Below are 25,849 nucleotides of genomic sequence, written 5' to 3' on the forward strand. Positions count from 1 at the left end.
TAATTATATCATTCGTATAATTGACTTTAGAGAAGAGCATCAGGTTTTAAGCCAGGTACCCCGAGCAGGAAGACTTGATATTTTAATTCTCTTCTCCTTTCATAGTTAAATGGAGCTATGATTTTCAATTTGTAGATAACTTTGCAAAACTGCTGTCTATGTAGGTCAAGGAAGAGCCTCTACTTTGATTTGGAATGGTTTGTTTTCTTTTCCCACTGAACTTGAACTAATGGCAGAGTTTTGCCAAGTAGCATCACATTCAGCTTGCTCCATTGCATCTCTGAATCCAGTTTTGAGACCTTTACCTTGGTTGAAACTTATTTAATTATTCAAAGTAGAAAGATCATCAAAAGAACTTCAGGTTGTCAATTATTTTCCCAAGAAGGATTAAAATACTTGTGAAATTGCAAGGTGTCCATCTGAATGATGAGTTTTTAGACACATAAGCAAATATTGGTTTGGTCAAATATTTGGAGAGTTTACACAACTCTATAATATCGCTTTGCCCTATGTACATGTTTTCTGTTGTAAGAATGTCAAAAATTTGATTATGGAATGCATTCCACAGTACTAAGTTTCTTTTGTAGGCAGAAAATGTCATTGATAACAGATGACCTTTTATTTTAATGCTTTGAGCATAAAATGTGTGGTTGATGTAGTTGGTAGCAGTTTGTTTTAATTATATCAGCACTGTCAGAGGAGCAAGATTGGCCAGATAAATGCAAAATTGATTTAGACTAGCCTGTTAATGCTTCAAATTATTTTATGTATTTTGACAGTTATTTCTTCCCGTTCTATAGTATATTATGTCATTTAAGAATGACAAAATGTAAAACTTAATAGGCTTTGTGGTTTACCTAGTTAGCAGTCAACCTGATTGGGGAAAATACCAGCAAATTAAAAGTTGCTGTCATATGATTTCACTAAATTCTAGTCTGGAAACAAATGCCAAACAGGTTTAGGAATATTGAAAATAGGAGCAGGAATAGGCCAGTCAGCCCATCAAGCCTATTGCACCAATGAGACAGATCATCTACCTCTGTCATTTTTTCCCACCATCCCAATATCCCTTACTATCCTTATTATCTTGATGAAATCCAGTATTCTGTCTATAATACAATCTGATAATGAGCTGTTTTATAGATTAATGCAAAATTTGATCAATATTTATAAAACTGCTGGAAGAATATCCGATAACTCTTCAATGGTAGAACATCTTAATTCTCTAAATCATTATTCTTCCTTTATTTTCTAAAATTATCGCTTGTGGTCAACTTCTTGTCCAAACTATTTCCTATTGAACTTTATTGACATTACTTAAATAAAATCACTGTTTTAAAAAAAATTCTTAAGATGTAGTATCAGTTGGACTCTCAAAAGCAAATTTTACTGTTTATTTGTTTGATATTCCTGCAGTATTTTTCGTTTCAGAATGATCATTTCAAGATGTCTTCTATTATGTGCAGCCTACCTCAAATCAGTTGTAACTATAGTAATTCCAGAAGCTAGACTAGGAGGCTACTTGTGCTTTGCATTAATTTTTTAAATTTAAAAGTTCGATGTGCAGGTGTGATTTTGAAATAAGAGTCCAGTGTGTTTCAACATTCAGTATTATAGTACCCGCACTGTAGTCAGTAGAGGTTTGAAATATTGACCCTTGTAGATATGCGAAAATCAATTTTATGGGCACCCAAGTATTTTAAACCCTATTATGGTGTATGTTTACCCAACATAAAGCAAAAATGCACTTTATATTGCTTTCTGCAGAAGGTTTGTAATTTGATCCATTTCACAGCATGCCTGCCTGTTATATGGATGTTCTTTTAAGCTGCAGTATCTCTTTGCCAGCAAATATTAGCACTAATCAACAAAATACTTCCAACCAACTGATTTAGAAATAGAACCTTCAGTAAATTGGCTTAACAATATAGATGAATAAAACAATGTCACCATCAAATTAGCCCGAAAATTCGGAAAGGGATACTGAAGCTTCAGAAATTCTGTCTAGTTCATCTATTTGTTTTTGGACCTAAAAAATTTATTTTGTTGAAGATTAAAGGACCTTCTAGGGGGCATGAACTAAAATAGCTATTTATTCCAAAACCAAATGTTACACTTATCAGTTTTATAATTATACAGTATCTTTATTGCATCTGGAAAGGAGTCTGCCGAGTCACAAATGATGCATATTTAAACTCTAGAATCTGCTCAGTTACGTAATCAAATAATGTTCATATTTTATTGATTTTGTGACATTCTCTTCTAGTGAGCAAGTTGCAACCAAGCCTTTTCAAAAGAAGGGAAGGAAGTGAAAAGCATGTCTTGTTTCAGTATTGCTATTATTTAACCTTTAAAATTGCAGCAACTGCCCTTAAGATATCTGAACTTCGCTAGTTCTGATTTCTTGAATATCTCTGATTTGTTATTGCTTCACCATTGATGGCTGTCTTCAGCTGCTGAGGCCCTAAGCTCCAAGACACTTTCCCAACACCTATCCTCTTTTTCCTTATCTCTCTCCTCCTTTAAAATGCTCTTTAAACCTACCTCTTTGACTAAGCTTTTGATCATCTCTCTTTATATCTCCTTATGTAATTTGGTATCAAACTTTGTATGATAACAGTCCTGTGAAGTGTTTTGGGGCTTTTCATGATATTAAAGGCACTGTTTAAATACAAGTTGATGTTTCTATGGAATTAATCACTCTTTCTGATATCTATAGCTGACCTTATTACTTTGTCTTCCTTTTTTTTCCCCACTCTTTCCTGCTGACTTCCTAGAAATTAATAGAAAGCCTATATGGACATTTGCGTACCAATGAAAAACCAACAATACTCCAGGCAACCTACTTCCCGTATGCGACACCTAAGAAGACCATACGTGAAGGACAGAAACAGACTTCAAATAAATCTGCTTTGCTTTCCTCTAGTTCACACCTTCAGGTGCTTTATATATGTTTCGTTCTTTCAGTATCTTTCTTTTCAATGCCTCTTGCTATCACACATTCTCAGCAGTTGGTACTTCGTAATTACTTTTCACCATAACATTCAGTCGTTTTGAAAAATAGCACAGTTCCTATGAAGGCAGTGTTTCAGGTGTCTGAGGCACTGCTTTCTCCCCACCTTGTAAAGGTGTGAGTGGATATGCAAGACTGATCTTTCTCCCATGAAATGAAAATGCTACGCAAAAACTAATGGCTAGAGACCCTAATTGAAAATAGTTATAACTCAGCAAATTCAAATATCCATTAAAAGTTGGAATTTTAATATGTAACTATTAGGTTGCAGCATTAATATGCATAACTTTTGTTTTGCTAAGTTTTTACACGTAATATAGCTGTTGTCAAACTTGTACCCATGGTCAGTCTGTCATTGGTTGTATGAACGGTTAAATATTGTTGCAGGATTGAACCTTGTATTACATCTGAATGGAAATGACCTCCCAATTTTTTCAGAAATATAACTTCTTTTACAGTGATTTAAAAAAAAACTCATCTGCTTTCAAAAGCTTCCTGTAGGAAGCCTTAACATAGAGAAGTTCTAAACTGCGTAGATTCCTTGTTAGATATTTTCTGAGACATCTTTCAAATTGTTTCTCCTCCACTGGGGTTTGGTATTTATTAAGTCCTCTTGCTTGATATTTATTGCATTTATTTGGGTGCAAATTCTGAAGAGGGCTACAGGCTACACAATATGAATATTAATAAAATGTTGTGTTTGAGATTAATGATGGTGGATGTTGGCATGGTTTCATGAATTCCTTTCATTAGGAAAGTATATTGCTTCCATTGCTTTCTTTAATATTTTATCTGTAAAATGTATCCCTTGGTCTGATTTTGAAGTTCACACAACATACAAAATGTCAGAATTTGAACCTCAAAATAAATAATAAATTGAAGTGAGAAAAGGCTATCCACCACCTTGAGACTGCACTGCTGTTCAACACGAATACGATATGACAGGCCTTAAAACCACTTTCCTCCCTGTCCTCCATAACCTTTGACTCCTTCATCAATGAAAAGTCTTTCTAACTCTGCTTTGAATACATTCAATGGCCCAGCTTCCACTGCTGCCTGGGGAAGAGAATTCCAAACATTAGTGACCCTTTGAAATAAAGATCTGCATTTTATTTGCCTTCCCTATTACCCTCTGAACTTGAATACTAGCTTTTTGTGACAAGGACTCCCACATTCCTCTGTTCTGTAGCTCTCTGCAGTTATTCTCCATTTAAATTACATTCAACTCTCCTGTTCTTCCTGCATAACCTTACATTTCACTGTACTTCATTCCATCTGCCAATTGTTTTGCCCACTTGCTTAACTTGTCTAAATCCCTCTGCAGGTTCTTTGTTATCCTCACCACTTGTCTTCCTCCTATTTTTCATGTGCGCAAGACATTATACTATATAGTATATTTACTTTCCTCATCCAAGGCATTAATATTTATTGTAAATAATTGTGGCCCCAGCACACTAGTTACATCCTGAAAATGCCTCGCTTATCTCAGCTTTTTGTTTTATAGAAGTTAATTGCCTCTCTAATTAATGAGTTTTGAGAAGATTTGTAGCTCAGGTTGAGGTTCTGGATGTTGATTTGCTCACTGAGCTGGGAGGTTCATTTCCAGACGTTATGTCACCCTACTAGGTAACATCTTCAGTGGGCCTCAGGCAAAGCAGTGTACATGATTCCTGGGTTTCTTTGGGTTGGTGATGTCATTTCCTGTTATTTTTCTCAGGGGGTGATGGATGGGGTCTGACTCAATGTGTTTGTTGATAGAGTTCCAGTTGGAATGCCATGCTTCGAGGAATTCTTGTGCATGTCTCTGTTTGGCTTGTCCTAAGATGGATGTGTTGTCCCAATCTAAGTGTTGTCCTTCCTTGTCTGTATGTAAGGATACTAGTGAGAGAGGGTCATGTCATTTTGTGGCAAGTTGGTATTCATGTATCCTGGTGGCTAGTTTTCTGCCTGTTTGTTCAATGTAGTGTTTGTTACAGTTCTTGCACGGTATTTTGTGAATGACATTAGTTTTGCTTTTTGTCTGTATAGGATCTTTGAAGTTCATTAGCTGCTGTTTTAGTGTGTTGGTGGGTTTGTGGGCTACCATGATGCCAAGGGGTCGGAGTAGTCTGGCAGTCATTTCTGAGATGCCTTTGATGTAGGGAAGAGTGGCTAGGGTTTCTGAACGTGTCTTGTCTGCTTGTTTGGGTTTGTTGCTGAGAAGTCAGCGGACTGTGTTCATTGGGTACCCATTCTTTTTGAACACAGGGTATAGGTGCTTTTCCTCTGCCCTTCGTGGTTCCTCTGTGCTGCAGTGTGTGTTGGCTCATTGAAATAATGTTCTGATGCAGCTTCGTTTGTGGATGTTGGGATGATTGCTTCTGTAGTTCAATATTTGGTCCATATGTGTTGTTTTCTTGTAGACGCTGGTTTTAAGTTGCCCGTCAAGCTAGTACTACTTTAATCATGAATACAACTTTCTCCTAATGATGGATGCTAGGCTAACAAGCCTAATATTTTCCTGCTTTCTGTCTCCCTCTTTTCATGAATAGAAGTGTAGGTTTTTGCTACAACCTTTTCACAACCAATAGAACTTTGGAAGATGATAATCACTGTACCCACCATCTCTGCAACCATCACTTTGAAGACTTTAGGATGCAGATCATCAGATCCAATAGACTTGGCAGTTTCATTAGATTCACCATTACATTTTCTTTAGTTCAATCCACATACTTGCGCACTGAAATGTGGTATAATAATAGAATAAAATAATAAAATATTTTCCTTTTTAACTTCCAGAAGAAGTTAAGTTGCACTGTTCAAAACATTAATTTACTGATATTTGCAATGTTTTAACATAATTGAGAGCTGAGTTATTATTGTATCTAGAATTCAGACTAATCAGCATAATTTCTCCTCCCTTCTGCACAAAATGCAAGAAAATGGTAGGAAGTTTCTGTCATCAGTGACATCTTAACTCTACGACAGTTGTATTTGACATTATTTTTGATTAGGCCTTACTTCTACCATTTTTTTGTAGAATGTGGATGACTATCTGAAATCAGAACTGGATGAGCAGTCAGAGTGTGTAAAAGTTGATCACAAGGCAGAAATAGAGGCACTGAAGCTGGAAAATAGCTTCAGCATGAGTCAAGTGGCCAACCCAATGGAGCTTCCACAGGGATGGTACTCTATCCCTTTCTCTGTAATTAACAGCGAGGAGGAGGAAGGATTGTACCTTTTTCAAAGCAAGGAGCTGAAGTGGCAAAACAGGTCAGAAAGAGGCCTGAATATGCAAGCTGAGGCTTCAGAGGAGATTACAGCAAAGGCCCTTTTGAGCTCTGCTGCTCCTCAACTAAACTATCGTCTGAAGGAAGGGGAACATAAAGACCAATCTTTAAAGATAAATGGCGATATATCTTATTACCATGAATCTCCTCAGCTAATTCGCTGCTTTCAGGTAACGTTGAATGTAGGAGACCACAAGGTCCTTTCAAATCCACCATACTGATCTAATTTTCATCATAAAAACCAAGACACTGCAGCATGTTGGTTAACATGAACTGCTGAGATAATCTGACTATATATTTAGATATGTTCAAAATATAATGTATGTCATTCATCCATTTAATGAACAGCAGAGGGACGTTTGGTATTGGCTTGCTTCAGTGTCATTGGTTTCTAGACACTGATAAATTTTGGTGAAGTATTTTTTAAATGACTTGCAATCACATTTAGGAACACAATAAACATTGCCTTTGCCTAATCTATTTTTTGTATTTTAACCCTGATGTATTCTCCTTGTACTAATGTTGCCGTTTGCATGGTGATCGTTAATGTATGAAAGGTGGTGGTAGAATTGCTTAACACCTTTTATTTCCCCTAAAGAAAAATAGAAATCAAAGAATAATCCTTCTTTCTTGACAGGAAGTGGGGAGCATTTTCTGACACAGGTTATTCATGAGTCATGACTTCTGTGTTTTTTTTCCAGGTCCTTTTGTTAAACTATGCAATAGTTATTGGCTTTGGGCGTGGCATTGAAAAATTGGCAGATTGTACCCATGTAGTTTATGACAGTTCTTTATCTGCTTTGCCAAGCAGTTTACACCACTAAATTGAAAAAGAATAATTTTTTTAGTCACATTTATTATTCAAATCTATAAAGTAGATATTTTTATTCCCTCAGTAGATTTGTTTACACATTTTCTAAATGTCATCATCAACAATAACCACTGCTGTTAAATATATTGGTTTCTGTGTGAAACTTATTCATTTATCTAAATCTTTTATGATGATTGCAGTTGTCTGAATTGCTAGTTAATTCCTAACATTGTGGTTTAAAAACAAATATTTCATCTTCAAGCAAGACAGTTAATAGTCAAGTTCATTTGGATATCTATTTTCTTCTGGCAATAACAGATGAGCATATAAAACATCTGATTTAGCACTTCTGTTTATTTGGGCTGTATCATTCCATGAGGCAAAAAAAACTGCAACAAATTAACAAATTTCCATTTTGTTTTAATAGTTTTCACATTTTTCATCCACGATTTTTAAAAAATGTACTAAATGTAGAAGATTAGATTTGTTAATTGTTTTTTAGAGAAGGAAATCTGTCATCCTTACTTGGTCTGGCCTACATGGCACTCCAAATCCACAGCAATGTGGTTAACTCTTCACTGCCCTCTAAAATTATCTAGCAGGCCAGTCTGGCATTCGAAGACAATTAGGATTGGGCAATAAATGCTAGCCTTCCTAGTGACATTCACATCTCATGAAAGGATAAAGAAAGAAATCCGGTAACTGGAGGTCACTCTTTTTCACTGACTCTAAACTGTTAGAATTCTGATTAAGAACAAGCATGATCTGTTACTAATTACTAGACATTATAAGTGGCTGAAAAAGACCTTAAATCTCATAAGATACTTTTTTCCACTACTTAAGGCTTCTTGTCTAAGCCTTAAATCCTGGAGATAGTAATTGGATAATTTGTTTCCTGCATTTGTTTGGAATTTTGTCAAATCAGTCTTGTTGAATGTATTTAATCATGAAATGTGCTATTAGGATTTTTCTACTTAGAAAAATCTATCAAAAAACTGGGAGGATGAGTAGTGAGAATCAGTAATATTCATGACAAAATAAATGATCAGTGTCAGAAATGCTTCTCAGTCAAAAGTATCTAGTTTTGTATTCAGTGAGTGCGAGCGTCAAGGCTTAATTAGCCTCGGTGGCAAAATGAAAAAGTGCAGGTTGCTACAGCAGGGCAATTCTGATCCAGTTGCAGCACTGATTTTCCAGTGCATGGTGCTGCTACTATGCAATTGAATAATCCCAGGAATAATTTGGAATGGGCAATGAAAGTATACTGAAGAGATTTTGTTGCTCTGCTGTTGAGGTCTACAGTGCTACATTGTAACCACACTATATTTGTTTTGCCATTGTCAAAAGTAACTAACACTTTATGTTATTGTCATGTATAAAAGTTTTTTCAAAAACTTTCATTAAATATGATTGCTATTTTTCCATTTTGTATAGCCACCACTTGTAAAGACTCAAACTGTAACCATCTCTGACATGCCCAACTCTGAAAATGAGATTGCAACAAATGAAGTTCCTGTTGTTCACACTGAAACAAAGACCATCACATATGAAGCAGCGCAGGTTTGAAATTACTGTGATGTCAACTTGTTGTGAATGTAGATTGAGAAATTAAGATTTTTATTTTAGTTTGGCTTTTTGTTTGGAGGGGTTTGATGGGAGAGGTGCCTCTTAGCTCAGAGTTGAACCAGTGAATGAGCTGAGCCAAATCAATGAGAAATTGCCCAGATTTGAACGTATGTTCATGTTGTTAAATAATGTCAGACTTCCGGGATCATCAGTTGGCCTCAGTGTCGACTCTAAAATTGGTCCCAGTTCATGTTCAGAGTTCATAATCCAATAATTCCTGTAAGTTTACATCAGGTGAGCAATGTTTCAGAGTCAGCTGTAATGGCCTCTGTTGTCATGTAACCTACTGCCATTCATTCAGGGCCCACAGTGCTGCTGCATTGCACTGTGACCATGACCACAACAAACAGGTACATAAGAGACAAAACCAGAAATTGCTGGAAAGGCTCAGAGGTCTGGCAGCAGCTGTGGAGAGCAATCAGAGCTAATCTTTTGGATCCAGTGATCCTTACTCCGAATAATAACAATTTTGATCTGATTTCCTACTGCCCCTTATTATTTGGAGCTTTTTTGCCATTTTAATGTTAGTTATGTTCCCTTTTTATTACCCTTTTTCTTTTAAAATGGTTTTTGGAGCATTTTATTCTTTCACATAGCCCTTTTAATGATATTTGTCAACAGAAATAGCTATACTAATGTCTTTTTCTCTGGTCTCCCATCTTGCATAATACATAAGCTGAACTGACAAAAAATCTGCACCTGTCCTAACCTTTTGAATTTTTCCATTTTCATTCTTGTATTCAAACCTTTCCTTGGCCATGCCCTCCTTAGCTCTGCAAACTTCTCCAGTGGTACAATCCTTTAAGAACATCGCACTCTTCTAGTCCATTATGAATTTATGGCTTTCTCTACACTAAAATTTAGGATAGTGCCCTCAGTCATCCAATGCTATGGAAGTTCCTCCCTAAATCACACTGCCTCTTCATCTTCCTATTGAACTTTCATTTTGAACTAAATATAAATGCTTATCTAATTATGCTCCTGTGAAGTACCTTTAAATGTTTTATCACACTAAAAGTTGGGTTGTAGAGGTCTACAGTACATAAAAAGGCCCATTAAGACTGCACTGGTGAAAAACAATATCCTAACTATTCAAATCCCATTTCCCAGCCTCGTATGCTTTGGCACTGCAAGTGTATGTCTCAACATTTATTAAATGTTATGGTGGTTTCTGCTTCTACCACCCTTCACAGCAGTGAATTCCACCTTCCCACTACTCTGGGTGGAAGAAAAATTCCTCATGTCCCCTCTAAATCTCTTTCAACTTGCTGTAAATCTGTATCCCTTCATCATTGATCCCTCCACGAAGGAGAGAATATTTTTCTTGTCAACCCTCACAATGTCTCTCATCATTTTATACATCTCACTCTTAGTGTTCTATACTCCCAAGACAAACAACCCCAATCTATCTAATCTGTCTTCATATCTAAGACTATTCCACCCAGTATTAATCCAGTACTAAATAACTACCATTGATTTAATAACCTATGAATGTACAAAATAGAAGCAGAAGCAGGTCAGTCAGCTCCTTGAACAATCTCTGAACTGGAGGCCTGTGACCAGTGGAGTGCCACAAGGATCGGTGCTGGATCCACTGTTTTTCTTCATTTATATAAATGATTTCAATGTGAACATGAGCGGTATAGTTAGTAATTTTGCAGATGACACCAAAATTGGAGGTGTAGTGGACAGTGAAGAAGGTTACCTCAGTACAATGGGATCTTGACCAGATGGGTCAGTGGGCCGAGTAGTGGCAGATGGATTTTAATCTAGATAAATGTGAGGTGCTGCATTTTGGAAAGGCAGATCAGGGCAGGACTTGTACACTTCATGGTAAGGTCCTGGGGAGTGTTGCTGAACAAAGAGACCTTGGAGTGTAGGTACATAATTCCTTGAAAGTGGAGTTGCAAGTAGATAGGATAGTGAAGAAGGCATGTAGTGTGCTATCCTTTATTGGTCAGAGCATTGAGTACAGGAGTTGGGAGGTCATGTTGCAACTGTACAGGACATTGGTTAGGCCGCTTTTGGAATATTGTGTGCAATTCTGGTCCCCCTCTTATCGGAAGGATGCTTTGAAACTTGAAAGGGTTCAGAAAAAAATTACAAGGATGTTGCCAAGGTTGGAGGATTTGAGCTAAATGGAGAGGCTGAATAGGCTGGGGGCTGTTTTCCCTGGAGTGTTAGAGGCTGAGGGGTGACCTTATAGAGGTTTATAAAATCGTGGGGGGCACAGACAGAGTAAATAGACAAGGTTTTTCCCCAGAGTTGGGGGAGTCCAGAACTAGAGGGCATAGGTTTAGGGTGAGAGGGGAAAGATTTAGAACGGACCTAAGGGGCAACTTGTTTACGCTGAGGGTGGTGCAAGTATGGAATGAGCTGCCAGAGGAAGTGGTAGAGACTGGTACAATTACAACATTTAAAATGCATTTGAATGGGTATATGAATAGGAAGAGTTTGGAGAGATATGGGCCAAGTGCTGGCAAATGGGACTAGATTAATTTAGGATGGTTTCTTTGTTTAAGGATTAATGAAAATACATTGCAAGCAGTTCAGTGGAGGTTTACTGTATTGATACCTGCAATGAGTTGGTTCTCTAAGGAGGAAAGACTGGACAGACTGGGCTTATTTCATGCGGAGTTTAGACGAGTGAAGGGTTACTTGATAGAAGTGTATAAAAACCTGAGTGGTCTTAACATGGTGGCCACGGAAAGGATGTTTTGAGAGTCAGTCGTGAAACAGGGTACACTAGCTTAAAACTAGGGTTTGCGCTTTCAGGACAGAGAGGAGGTCATTTTATTTTTCTCCCAGTTGGATGTGCAACTTTTGAACTCTCTGCCTCAGAAGATGGTCGAGCCTGGGTCATTGAATATTTTTAAGTCGCAGTGGATAGATTCTTGTTAGGTAGGGGAAGCTAGGCTTATCTGGGGTGTGAGGGTGCAAAATGGGAATGTGGCATTCAAAGCATAGCAAATAACAAAACGTGAACAGATCAACCACAATATTATTGAATAATAAAGTCACAGAGATGTACAGCACGGAAAACCCCTATACTGTATGTTTCTGTGACTCTGCTATTCAATGGTTGGTCTGTTCATGTTTTGTTATCTGCTAATGCTTTGAATTCCACATTCCCACCTTACAGGCCTACGGCTCCCCCACCCCCAGCCCCCTCACACCCCAGATAAACCTCGTTTCCCTGCCTAACAAGAATCTGTCCACTGTGACTTAAAAATATTCAATGACCCTGAGTCGACTATCTTCTGAGGCAGAGTTCAAAAGTTGCACATCCAGCTGAGAGAAAAAAATGACCTCTGTCCTGAAAGCACAAACCCTAGTTTTGAGACAGTGTACGCTATTTCATGACTAACTCACAAAACATCCTTTCCATGGGCACCATGTTAAGACCGCTCAGGTTTTTATACACTTCTAACAAGTAACCCTTCACTCTTCTAAACTCCGCATGAAATAAGCCCAGTCTGTCTAGCTTTTCCTCCTAAGAGAACCCACTCATTGCAAGTATCAATAAAGTAAACCTCAAGAACTGCTTCCAATGTATTTATATTTATCCTTAAATAAAGAAATACGTTTTCGAAATGTGGTCTTATAAATGCCCTGCATAAATGAAGCATAGCATCCTTACTTTTACATTCCTCTCGTAATAAGGGCTGGCATCTCATTAGCCTCCTTGATTCTGTGCTATGTCTGCAAATTAATTTTTTATGTCTCACACATCAAAAAACCTAACTTCCTCTGTGCCTTGAAAATTTGAAACTATTCTCCCTTTAAGAAATACAGTTTATTTTTATTCATCCTGTCAAGATGAGCAACTTTTAATTTTCCCACATTATACCTCATCTGCCTGTTTCTTGCCAACTCACTCAAATCCATTTGTATCTACCTGCAACTTACTTATGTCTACTTCACAGCAAACACTCCTGCATACAGCCAGTTCTGATATAACGTGATAATTCCATTCTCGTGCAATCTCACGTTAAGAAAATCTTGCAATAGCCACGCCATTTAAACTAATGGGGCTGGAATTGCATTATAGCCAATAAAGGTAAGGAAAGTTCATGTTCTACAAATAGCGATTTAAATTCTTCAATCGCATTAAAGCCAATTTGTGTTGTAAAAACCTGCATTATAGCAGAACCAATTGTATCTTGGTGTCATCTGTGAATGTAGTCACCATGGCTTTGCCCTACCCCTCCCATCTAAATCATTGATATAAATTGTAAAAGATTGAGACTCAGCACAGACTTGTGCAGAACTCCACTCATCGCATCCTAACAATCAGACAAAGGCCCATTTATGCATATGTGCCAGTCATTCAACCTTTTATCCATTCTAATATGTTAACCACTATACCATGAGCTTTTATTTTCTCCAATAATTTGATATGGCATCCTGTCAAATGCCTTCTGAAAATCCAAATAAGGTATATCTGCAGGCTCTCCTTTTATTCCCTGTATCTATGATCCTGTTTCATCCATGTTGAGAACTAGATTAACCTTTTCAAAAAAAAATTTAATGTTGGAATGTAGATGTCAGTGACAACGTACAAGATTGTAAATCCTCTTTAATAAACTTTTTGTTGGAATATTTTGCAATATGTTACAGACAGATGATGGTAATGGTGACTGCGAACCTGGGGTATTGATGAGTGCTCAAACTATCACATCTGAGACCGTCTCCACCACGACAACCACTCAAATCACAAAGGTCATTAAAGCATCTTGAGAATTTCCATAGAAAATTTGTTGATGTTGTGCGATTAAAATCTTTCCTAAAGTAGAGCGTTTATAAGGTATTTGAATTTAAACAAAAACACCTCCTAATTCAAAGTCATTAATGAAGTGTGCAGATAAATTCACCAGTGATATTCTCCAACTAGCTGTGAGGACATGTGAGATTGGCCCAATGTGGTTCAACATTCCAGTTTAAAATGGAAAGAAAAGTTGACGTTTCTATATCAAAATCACAGAATCAAAGAACCAAAGAATCTTTAGTGTGTAAACAGGCCATTCAGCCCAACAAGTCCACACCAACCCTCCAAAGAGTAACATACCCAAACCCATTCCCCCAGCCCTATATTTATCCCTGACTAATGCACCTAACCTACACATCCCTGAACATGGACAATTTAGCTTGGCCAATTCACCGAACCTGCACATCTTTGGTTTGTGGGAGGAAACTGGAGCACCCAGAGAAATCCCATGCAGACACAGAAAATATGTAAACTCCACGCAAACAGTTGCCCGAGGTTGGAATTGATCCCGGGTCCCTGGCGCTGAGAGGCAGCAGTGCTAACCACTGAGCCATCGTGCCATCCAAATGAATTCTTAAATGGAATAAAATCTAAGCTGTTTTTACTTCGTCTCCTCAGACTATTAAGGGAGGAATTTCAGAAACCAGGATTGAAAAGCGAATTGTAATCACAGGAGATAGTGATGTCGACCATGATCAGGTGAAAATTATTATTCTTCACTTGGCAGTGAGTTTGTAATTTTAAATTTTTATTTTTATTCTTTTTCTGTTCAGTAATGTTATCACGCAACTGAGTGCCTTCCCACCACCAATAAAAAGATCGATGTATAGAATTGAGTATTTATAAGCAAAGCCCATTGTGGACAATACAAACTATCATGTTTCATTTTTAAAACCTGGTCTTGAGTCAGGAACTTAATGTTCAAGCTAACAAATAGTGTGATGGACCTGATCCTGTTAGTGAGTGGCTATGGTTTCATAATGCGATCTAAGCACAACTTTTCAATTATTAATTAGTTAGCTCTGGAAAATTATCCACAATTTTAAAATTATTACATTTCTTTACATATAAAGCATGGAGTGACCTAATTTGTCGTCATCACCAATATCAATGTTCATCCTACTGTTACGTGTGCAAAAATAAAGTTGGAATTCTTAAGGCAGTTTTTCAACCATGTCTTCTCCTTCCTTTTAATCCTGAAAAAGTCGCAGTCAGATGATTTCTACGTAAACAAGTGCAGACCTTTAACCCTGTGGTGCAGTGTATTTTAGCACTGTGATGCATTTGTACAATACAAATTGCATTCATTTACATCTGTTTCAGACTGCAGTTACCAGTTTGATCTAAGTATTTTCTCTCCTTGTTGCTTAATTCAAGGCACAGCATTTTAGTATGTGAATATTTTCAATCAGTCCTTTTTTAAAAAATATTATTTGGAGACAGTGAAAAATGCAAACAAAACCGACAACTAATTCCTATATCTGATTAGTATTTGAGAGCAATGTTATGATTAGACAAGTACATGGCTACTGGTCTCTAATGTGCGTTTCATCAATGTTAATTCACTGTAATGCGATTGATGGAGTGGGGACATTGTTCCAAAACGCAAAATCTTAAAACGTGTGTTGGCTGTAACACAATTACATCACCAACACCTTAAGCACTGTTTCTAAAGTGCAATTTTCCTATAACATGAGGTTGCACAAGAATGCAACCATAGTGTTAAAGAAGAACTGACTAACTGTATTTAGAAGGTTTGTTCAATATTTTAATACCTATGTATGTTTACAGGCTTTGGCACAAGCCATCAAAGAAGCCAAAGAGCAGCATCCAGATATGTCAGTGACAAAGGTAGTAGTCCATCAAGAAACAGAGGTGGCTGAGGAATGAGGCCAGGTAAAGTTCGTTCTTCTTGCTTTCAATTTTGCTATTGGAGATTAAAGATTAATTGACAAGTAATATATTACTGAACCTGATTGCTACTTAAGCACAGTCCATTGACTTAACATGCATTCGGTTTTGAGCTGCTAATGTGGTGGACTGCACTTTATGGACGGCGGCAAACAGAACCAGCTTGAAATGGACACAGCCAATCCTGTAGCAAAAGATCTCGGTAGTGGGTGCTACAAGAATAAGCATGAAGAATGTGGACAGCTACCACAAAGTTACGCCCCAGCATTTTAGAGTGGCAACTGATCTGAGAACTGGAGAGGGAGTTGGTGGGCTTTATTTTATAGAGTCACAGAGTCATACAGCATGGAAACAGGCCCTTCGGCCCAATGTGTCAATGCCAACCAGGATTCCTCAATTGAACTAGTTCCATTTACCTGTGTTTGGCCCATATACCTCTAAACCTTTCCTATTCATGTACCTGTCCAGATGTCTTTGTATGTTGTAATTGTACCACGGCTTCTACTACCCGAGGGCAGTTAGTGCAGAAGGCAGAGAACAGAGCTGTCTCGTGTTGGAGGGAGTGACCTTAAAGTGATTTTTTTCATCTAAGACATAAATGGCCTGCCTACTGCCACCAATCCATGCCACCTGTGCTAAGGTGTGGACAGCTTATTTTCCTGATTAGAAGACGTACTAGCAAGGCTTAAATAAAAGCAAATTACTGTAGATGCTGGGAATCTGAAATAAAAATAGAATGTGCTGAAGAAACTCAGCAGGTCTGGCAACATCTTTGACGTTTTACATCTAATATGACTCTGCAGATCTATTGAGTTTCTCCAGCAATGTCTATTTTTATTACTGTCAAGCTTCACTGACCTTTTTAGATTATTTCTTTAAATACATTGGACGAGTTATGAATTTCAGCATGTCCACCGGCATGTTCCCATGTTCTGGGGTCAGCAGAAAGTTGTGCCCCCACAACTCAAAATAACATCACAGTCTAGTGTCGTGAATGCGACAAGGAATGTCATCCAAGGAGACCTCAAATTAAAAACTGATCTGTACTGTTGAACAGCAAATAGAACATTGGTACCTCTGTAATACGTAAGCCTGGTTTAAATGTTTTCATCTATTAGCTAATCTAGAGATTTAGAAACGTAATGTACATCTACACTCCACTTTAAACAGCAATTTGTGCTTTCTACTATACTGCTTTGACAGAAGAGCTATGAATAAAAGAGTCATGTAAAGCTTTGATGTGACAGGGTTGCTAGATGCTGCTTTAGATGCACAACTTGCCATGCAGCCGAAAGCATATTTTCCTCAGGGAGTGAAAATGAACAGATCCCATATACCATCCACATTAATTGAACAATAATATTGATTTTGCTTTGGAATGAAGTAAACTATTTGGCTAGTTTTGTCCAGATTGCTGTGACTTACGGAAGACAAGGATGTACTTCTAATCTACTAAATAAGAATAAGTAGCTATAGACATTTTGAATGTTAAAATGTGCAAGTTCTGATGTAAAATTGTGACACTTGATGGTTTGTTTGGCCTACCATGTGGTAATTTCTTTTTGTTTTACAGAAGAAAATGCTGAGAGCAACTTCTTTTCAAGTCTTACTGCTTGACCATTCAATGGAATATTTTTATATCTTTTCAGGATCTGACCACTGCCATTTGTGTTTATATAGCAGTCCTTCAATAATCACCACATCTTATAAATGGAGCCAAGTTTACAAAGTCGTTTGACAAAACAAGAATTCCAAGCCATTTTGTAAACTTGGACGCTGTTTTCTTTGATTTTGTTTTTAAGTTACACAGAAGCATTCTATTTGATACAGTTTTGGATCTGTAGGTTTTTACATATTTGAGTACCTAAAAATATAAGCTGAGAAAACTGCTTTACTTTTGGGTTCTTTCTCCACTGGCTGATTTAGTGTACAAGACAGAAAATGATGCTTCGGCATTTAGGCTGAGAGGTTGAGTAGTTTGTGAAGAGTGGAGAAATGAAATTCCAGCACTGCTTAAACATGAAGCATTTTATACTGTGAATTAAAGGAGCTGTGAATAGTTGTAAACTTCTGACACTTCAATTTCTCAGATCTTAACAAATCTTCATTTTACCTGTCGAGAGCCTTCTACTTTTATTTTACATTTAAAAGCTGTTATATCCTTTTTCAGATGGACTGTTTTTTTAAAAGAAAGGTTCTCCAGGTACAGTCCCAACTAGCTAACAATTCTGATATTTGGTCAATTTTAATGGGATTTTGATAAAGAATGATTGAAACACAAAAGTTTGTTTTTTAAAAAAAAAAGAGACTCATGGTGTTTGGGCAGTTTTAAAAATGTTTATTGTATTTTAAAAGGTAAACCCATAGAGGAGTTTAGAAGAAGGATATAGCAGCTTTGATATTATCAGGAAGTTGTACAAGGCTTCAGAATACCAAAAAGCTCATATGTCAATAAGTAGGATTGCGATCATCAAGTGCTAAATTAAGTAAAATTGTCTAAATTATTCAATTTTTATTAAAGTGTGCTCTTTTATTTGTGGTTTGAAATTAAAGAAGAGGTCTGATGAATTCTCAAAACATACATTGTCTTGACTGGATAATTTAACCCTTAATATATTTTTAGTGGACTATTTGTAATCAAATATGTTATTTCTGTATAAAGTTTTTTGTTTTCCTGTCAGCAGAGGTTATCCAGCCAGGATGTTGTTGGATAAAAGACTAAGTGCCTCATTGAAACAAGTATCATGTTTGCAAATTAGACATTAGACAAATCTTGAGGCTATGAAGTAGCTTTTAGTTTTTATAATGTAAAGTAGAAGAAAATCCCAATTTCTCATGCACATTGATATGTACAGTGCGCAGAGATGAAAATAATATCCAAAAGCTTATGATCCCAATCCTACTGTGAAAGTAACTCCATATTTTAATTCCATTCTTTCTAGATGTGATCTCTACCGATTGAAGGATTTTTGTAAAGTTCTTTTAATTAAGTACTTGTATAGAATTAGCGATTTTAAAATCTTTACTCATTTTTAATATTAGGGTACCGTTTGGAAGATTTTTAAAAATATTGCGGGATCTTTGTAGATATTAATTAGTAGGAATTATCCAGTGTTGTGGAACTTGAATCACACCATGATCATGCCTATAATGTAATAGGAAAGCTCAATAGTTGCATTTGGTAGCTGGAGGTATTTACTGAATTCTTCCTTTTATGGCTTTTTGAATACAGTTTTAAAGAAATAAAACATTTTGATCATAAAACTGAGTTACAAAACCTTTGAATCCATTGTGATTGTGTGGACTTAATTATCCCCATCATTCTTATTCAAAATTCAGTTCGTTGCAGTTCAGATCGTTTCTGAAACCAGGAGGTGATGTTCTGAACATGAACTGCCATGTTCGCTGTCTAAAATGCTGAGAATCCAACCCTATGAAGGAAATCTCAGAACCTGAATGTATGAAAAAAAACTAATATTTAGTTTTTAGTATATTATCCTTCATGTACTTGTGAATATGATTAATTATATACCAAACTTTTGAGTACGTAACTTTAATTAATACGTGGCCTGTGATGTGGTAGGTAGCAATAGACTAAGAGAATATTGTAATTGTAATTTGAATGTGCAGTGTCAGATATTGAGTCTTCCAAACTTACTAACACTTTTGTGATTTAGTGAGTTCACACAGAAATCAGACTGCTGAAAGAAAATTTGAAGAACAGCAAACAATTTGCAGAGATTTCTTGAGAATGCAATAAGCTTTACAATAAATTCAATATATTAAATATGTTTATAGCAATTTGCAAGTTAACAAGTAATGCATTACAAGACTTTGACGCTCAATTATGCTTCATTTCATAATTATATTTGGTTGGCTAGCCTTTTGAACACTGCATTTTGGCTTTTGTCAATGGAAATTGTGACAAGCCAATAATAAATATGATGAATGCACGCAGCTGAATGTGTACTAAATCTTTATGCACTGTTTCTCTCAGGGAGTATGTGATGAGTTCAAGTTGAGTGTTGGAAGCCATATGTATATACTTATGCATATTTCAAATATTAATGTTTGCATAACCTACCTTCAAAATTAAAGCAGCTGGTAGCAAATTGTTTATCCTATCCTATGCAAGGTATAACCGTATTTTTCTGTCATCCAGTCTGCAATAAGAGCAGTACTACTTAAAGCTCTGAGTACTGGTTAGCACAGTAGTTGAGGACATTTCCCTTTCATCTTGGGAATCTCTTTGGCAGTTCATCTGCTTGCTATAATGATGAGGGGGATGAATTTGGTCCAATCTCAATACAGATTTCATGGATCAACTAGCTTACAGTACAGTACTGACCCAGCATTGAAGTATAATTGATAGTTTCAATGAGACTAAAAGAGCAGCTGTACAGGAAAATAGAAGCATCACAGTAATATAGCATATTATGATTGGATACCATTAGGAAATGCTTCTGCCTTGGTTTATTCTGTAAATGCATGACAGTACTGTTGAGAACTACCTGTTGTTGTATTAAATGCTCTTTTTAAATCAAAAATATCTTTATCTGCTGCCTTCTAAGCATCAACCAATAGGTTCTGATTCAGGAGGGTTACCAAGTTGTTTTATGTTCTCTCATTGAAGAAAGAACCTAATAAAGGGGCCCAGGACTTGGTCAAGTTTTTCAGCATTTTAATGTAAGCAACTTTAAGATTTTCTCACAAAACTAAGGAAGGCTTGTACAAAATGGTACAAATATCAAGAAAACAGAAGGACGTGGAAGATATAGAATGTAGGGAAATAGATGGTGACATTTTGAAAAATGTCCATATTATAGAGGTGGAGGTGCTAGATGTCTTGAAATGCATAAAAGTGGATACATCCCCAAGACCTGATCATGTGTACCTTAGACCACTGTGGGAAGCTAGGGAAGAGGTTGCTGGGCCCCTTACTGAGATATTTGAATTATCAATAGTGACAGGTGAGGTGCTGGAAGACTGGAGGTTGGCTAACATGGTGCAACTATTTAAGAAAGGTGGTAAGGAAAAGCCAGGTAACTATAGACCAGTGAGCCTGACATCAGTGGTGGGCAAATCATTGGAGGGAATCCTGAGCGAGAGGATTTACAGGTATTTGGAAAGGCAAGGACTGATTAGGGATAATCAACATGGCTTTGTGCATGGAAAATCATGTCTCATGAGCTTGAATGTGTTTTTTGAAGATGTGACAAAGAGGATTGAAGAGGGCAGAATGGTGGACGTGATCTATATGGACTTCAGAAAGGCATTCACCAAGGTTCCTCATGGTATACTAATTAGCAAGGTTAGATCACATGGAATACAGGGAGAACTAGCCTTTTGGATACAGAACTGGCTCAAAGGTAGAAGACAGAGGGTGGTGGTGGAGGATTGCCATTCAGACTGGAGGCCTGTGACCAGTGGTGTGCCACAAGGATTGGTGCTGGGTCCACTACTTTTCCATCATTTATATGAATGATTTATATGTGAACGTAGGTATAGTTAGTATGTTTGCAGATGACACCAAAATTGGAGGTGTAATGGACAGCGAAGGAGGTTACCCCAGTATAATGGGACCTTGATTAGATAGGCCAATGGGCTGAGGAGTGGCAGATGGAGTTTAATTTAGATAATTGTGAGATGCTGCATTTTGGAAAGGCAAATCAGAGCAGCACTTGTATACTTAATGGTAAGATCCTGGAGAGTGTTGCTGAACAAAGAGACCTTGGAGTGCAGGTACAGAATGCAATATTCTAAACCTGAGTCAGTTTTCTGCTCCATAACCTCAGTGTGCCTGCTGTCACTCCTGAGAACAGTTAACTGTGGTTGGGGCAGAATTAAAACCACCTCTGAATGAGTTGGTCACTATCTTTCTTAGCTGAAGGAAACCTTCCCTTAAAAAGTAAATATTATGCTGTGAGTTAAACTAATCGCAAGTTAGTTTAAAGTAGAACAAAATTCTCTGATGTTTTCAATAACAAGTGAGGATTGTAATTGGGAGAATATAAAAATATCAGCCAGTTCTGTTGCTTACATAATTATGACATAAGGAAATAATATTTTAAAACATACAACTAAATACTTACACATGCACTTTGCATTAATTATGTAATTATTAGCAACAAAAATGCTAGAGACAAGCTCCTACGGAGATTTTGTACAAGATTTCAGTACTGTTTTAAACATCAGTTTATCATTGTCATCAATGCTGCAGTCGTGTTCAGTTGTCAAAAGGGTATGTATAAAAGATACTTTGTTTACATCGAAGTTAGTCATTCATCAAGTCTGCACAGTCTCTTCCAGCCTTGAATGTTTCATGCAGATATAATTTGTGACAATTTTCAGTTTTTTCTTGAATATTAATTTTAAAATACCAAGTCAAAGGTATATTTGAGCTACATTTATATGTAATCAACCTGCTCAGATGTATTATGACACACCTCAGGAGTATGTGGGACTTGAACCCTGCCTTTCTGGTCCAGAGGAAGGGACATTGTCACTGTGCCACTGGAGCCAAGCTATTGCTTATGTGATTTTTAATCCATGCTTCAAATACAAACCACATGGATTGCTTTGGTTTAATTAGGTCAACCTGTAAAATGTTCTGTTCTGCAGACTGAATTTTTTGCATTGCTTTTGTTTTATATGTTGGATTACTTAAAATACATTCTCAAACCCAACTGTTCTATTAGTTTCTTTACCCCCCTCAATAATACCGAACTGTTCTTTGGAATATGATTTGGAGGTGCCGGTGTTGGACTGGGGTGTACAAAGTTAAAAATCACACAACACCAGGTTATAATCTAACAGGTTTAATTGGAAGCACTAGCTTTCGGATGATGAAGGAGCAGCGTTCTGAAAGCTCGTGCTTCCAAATAAACCTGTTAGACTATAACCCGGTGTTGTGATTTTTATCTCTGGAATATGTTCTGGCGGCAACATTTCCAAGTTATCTTGAACTCTAAGGTTTTTAGTAACCCCTCCCACATACCACTGGTTGGAATCATATTTAGCACAAAGGAAAATACTTGTGGTTGTTGGAAATTAGCTATCTCAATGCCAGGACATTCCTTCAGGAGTTCTTTGAGGTAGTGTCCTAGGTCCAAGCACATTCAGCTTTTGTAATTAGCAGTCATTGAATATTCAGCACTTCAGGATTCCTCAGGTACTAAAGCAATTCATGACCATCTGCAGCAAGATCTGGACAACATCCAGGTTTTGGGCTGATAATGACAAGTAATATTTGCACCACACAAATCCTGGGGATTACCATTGTCCAGAAACTAAACTGGACCAGCCATTTAAATGCTGTGGCTACTAGATTAGTGAAAATTCTGTGACAAGTAACTTACTACATGACTCCTTAATGACTGATTATCCACTACCAACAAGGCATCAGTCAGGAGTGCAATTTAATACTATCTTCCCACTTGGATGAGTACAATTTTAACAATATTTATCAACATGCTGAAAATCATCCAGGACAAAACAGCCCCCATTCATCACCTTAAAACATTCACTCCAACATTGGACTGTGGCAGTAGTGTGTTCCATCTACAAGCTGTGTTGGAGCAACCCCCCAACGTGAGTTTGACAACATCCTTCCAGCCAGAAGGACAAGGGCAACAAATTAACGGACCACATGCAAGTTTTCCTCCACATAGCATCCTGACCTCAGATAATATCACTCTTCCTTCACATTGGCACGGTCAAAGCCTGGACCTCTACCACTAACAGCACTCTGGGGGCATTTACATTAGAAAGCAGTCCACTAGAAACCTCTTAATGATAGTTAGGGCTAGGGACTATGTTTTAACTACCTTACCCCCATATCCCATAAATGAATAAATAAAACTTTTCCTGAGTAGGAAATATACATTACAATTGATCTTCAACTTTAACTTAACTTTCCCATCAGATCCCCAATATGCCATGGATGTAATGGAACAGTGTAGTGTACTATATCCATAGCATACTATAGCATGTACAATGAATGATAAGGCTAGACATCTGATACTAGCAGGCTCTTAAACCAGCCAACATCATAGCTATGCCAGATCCACACACGTCAATTCTTTTACCCCTGCTTCATTGAAAACATAGCAGGGCAGAAGTTTGCAAGTTGCAAATAGAGCTTGTGAAGTTTGAAACTTGTGGAAATTGTAACTTAGATTAAGTCATAGAGATGTACAGCATGGAAACAGACCCTTCGGTCCAACTCGTCCATGCCGACCAGATATCCCAACCCAATCTAGCCCTGCCTGCCAGCACCTGGCCCATATCCCTCCAAACGCTTCCTATTCATATACCTATCCAGATGCTTCTTAAATGTTGCAATTGTACCAGCCTCCACCACTTCTTCTGGCAGCTTATTCCATACATGTTCGACCCTCTGTGTGAAAAGGTTGCCCCGTAGGTCTCTCTTATATCTTTCCCCTCTCGCCCTAAACCTATGCCCTCTAGTTCTGGACTCCCCGACCCCAGGGAAAGACTTTGTCTATTTATCCTATCCATGCCCCTCATAATTTTGTAAACCTCTATAAGGACACCCCTCATCCTCTGATGCTCCAGGGAAAGCAGCCCCAGCCTGTTCAGCCTCTGCCTATAGCTCAAATCCTCCAACCCTGGCAACATCCTTGTAAATCTTTTCTGAACCCTTTCGGGTTTCACAACATTTTTCCGATAGGAAGGAGAGCAAAATTGTACGCAGTATTCCAACAGTGGCCTAACCAATGTCCTGTACAGCCACAACATGACCTCCCAACTCCTGTACTCAATACTCTGACCAATAAAGGAAAGCATACCAAACGCCGCCTTCACTATCCTATCTACCTCCGACTCCACTTTCAAGGAGCTATGAACCTGCACTCCAAGGTCTCTTTGTTCAGCAACACTCCCTAGGACCTTACCATTAAGTGTATTTTAGTCCTGCTAAGATTTGCTTTCCCAAAATGCGCACCTCACATTTATCTGAATTAAACTCCATCTGCCACATCTCAGCCCATTGGCCCATCTGGTCAAGATCCTGTTGTGATCTGAGGTAACCCTCTCCGCTGTCCATTACACCTCCAATTTTGCTGTAATCTGCAAACTTACTAACTATATACCTCTTATGCTCGCATCCAAATCGTTTATGTAAATGACAACAAATAGAGGGCCGAGCACCGATCCTTGTGGCACTTCACTGGTCACAGGGTCCAGGGAGGTTTTTTTCATATGTCGGGGGGGGTGGAAAAAATACCAAATGTCCAAATCTAAGACAGTTTGGGTAATAATCAGGTGAGCATTTATGGAGACTCTTGTGCTGAAATAAAACTACAAAATTGTCATCAATCTCAACTTTTCCATCAGTAAAGTTGATTTGATATTGCTTTGAACAACTTGTTAAGTGACAGGTAGCAAAGCACTGTTTGAGCTGAAACTCTGAAATAATATACATAGTGGACTTTCATGTGGAAGTGTGCATGTTGGCATATGTACTGCCATTGCAGTTAGCTGCTCCATTTGAAATGGTCACTCAGGCCCACATAAGGGATCCAGTCTAACCAATAATGCAGAGCCCCATCCAAGCATCTCACTCAAAAGAAAACAAAAACATCCAAGATGGAATACAGAGGTGAATCTAGTACATTCAGTGAGAATGCATTTGCAGATATCACTGAACAGTTAAATACTGCTGGCCAAAGGTATTACAATGATGTAGCAGAAAGTGAGGTCTGCAGATAATGGAGATCAGAGTTGAGAGTGTGGTGCTGGAAAAGCACAACAGGTGAGGCAGCACCCCAGGAGCAGGACAATCGATGTTTTGGGCATAATATTCCTGATGAAGGGTTTATGCCTGAAACATCGATTCTCCTGCTCCTCGGATGCTGCCTGACCTGCTGTGCTTTTCCAGCATCTCACACTCATTACAATGATCTACGGATTTATATCAAAATTCCAGATTTTCGCACAAGAGAAAAAACTGCAAAGTTTTTCATGAAATATTATCACTTGCCTCAGCAAATATACATTATATGAAGTAGACTTGTTGGTATTGTGTATCAGGCATTTTCTGAAAATGCAGATGCATATCTGAAATAGTCACCATAGCCACATATGGAGTCAGTTAACCTTTTCAATTAGACAGCATTATTTAAAAGAAACTTACCATTTAAAAGCAATTGTTGGCACACAGCAAGGATGTGGTTTCAATGGTCAAAAGTTAACAACATGGGGGCTCTCTGCATGTCAAACTTTGCCCTGTAAAATCTGTGGTCTGATTTTTCGTGCAATTTTTTGCATTAAATCAAGTAGTAATAGGGTTTCTAAATCAGTCATCTTCTTTAAATTCTAAAGTGAAAGCAACTTGAAAGAACTAAAGTAATTGAAGCATGATGGTAAAAACAAGAACTGCAGATGCTGGAAACCAGAGTCTAGATTAGAATGGTGCTGGAAAAGCGCAG

At 37.6% G+C, this 25,849-nt stretch overlaps 2 protein-coding genes across 22 annotated transcripts in view; one reads left to right on the top strand and one right to left on the bottom strand.

The window, feature by feature from the left end:
• The window catches only part of LOC122563511 (protein 4.1), a 217,823-nt gene extending 202,440 nt beyond the window's left edge, over window positions 1-15,383 (top strand). For 10 of the 18 annotated variants that reach the window (XM_087976725.1, XM_043717312.2, XM_043717315.2 and 7 more), the window contains 6 exons: window positions 2,778-2,939; window positions 6,033-6,452; window positions 8,528-8,653; window positions 13,340-13,441; window positions 14,106-14,186; window positions 15,279-15,383. In XM_087976725.1, coding sequence (XP_087832851.1) covers window positions 2,778-2,939; window positions 6,033-6,452; window positions 8,528-8,653; window positions 13,340-13,441; window positions 14,106-14,186; window positions 15,279-15,377 — 990 coding nt within the window. In that variant the 3' untranslated portion in view covers window positions 15,378-15,383. The remainder of the gene's footprint in view (window positions 1-2,777; window positions 2,940-6,032; window positions 6,453-8,527; window positions 8,654-13,339; window positions 13,442-14,105; window positions 14,187-15,278) is intronic. The other 8 variants (XM_043717324.2, XM_043717325.2, XM_087976729.1 and 5 more) reach the window with 6 other exon arrangements.
• The window catches only part of LOC122563376 (transmembrane protein 200A-like), a 77,295-nt gene that overhangs the window by 14,063 nt on the left and 37,383 nt on the right, over window positions 1-25,849 (bottom strand). The gene's annotated exons all lie outside the window — the stretch shown is intronic.

The sequence above is a fragment of the Chiloscyllium plagiosum genome, unplaced genomic scaffold (genome assembly GCF_037043375.1).
Source record: "Chiloscyllium plagiosum isolate Xiang-an unplaced genomic scaffold, Cpla_swu_hap1 HiC_scaffold_30, whole genome shotgun sequence".
Taxonomy (NCBI): Eukaryota; Metazoa; Chordata; class Chondrichthyes; order Orectolobiformes; family Hemiscylliidae; genus Chiloscyllium; species Chiloscyllium plagiosum.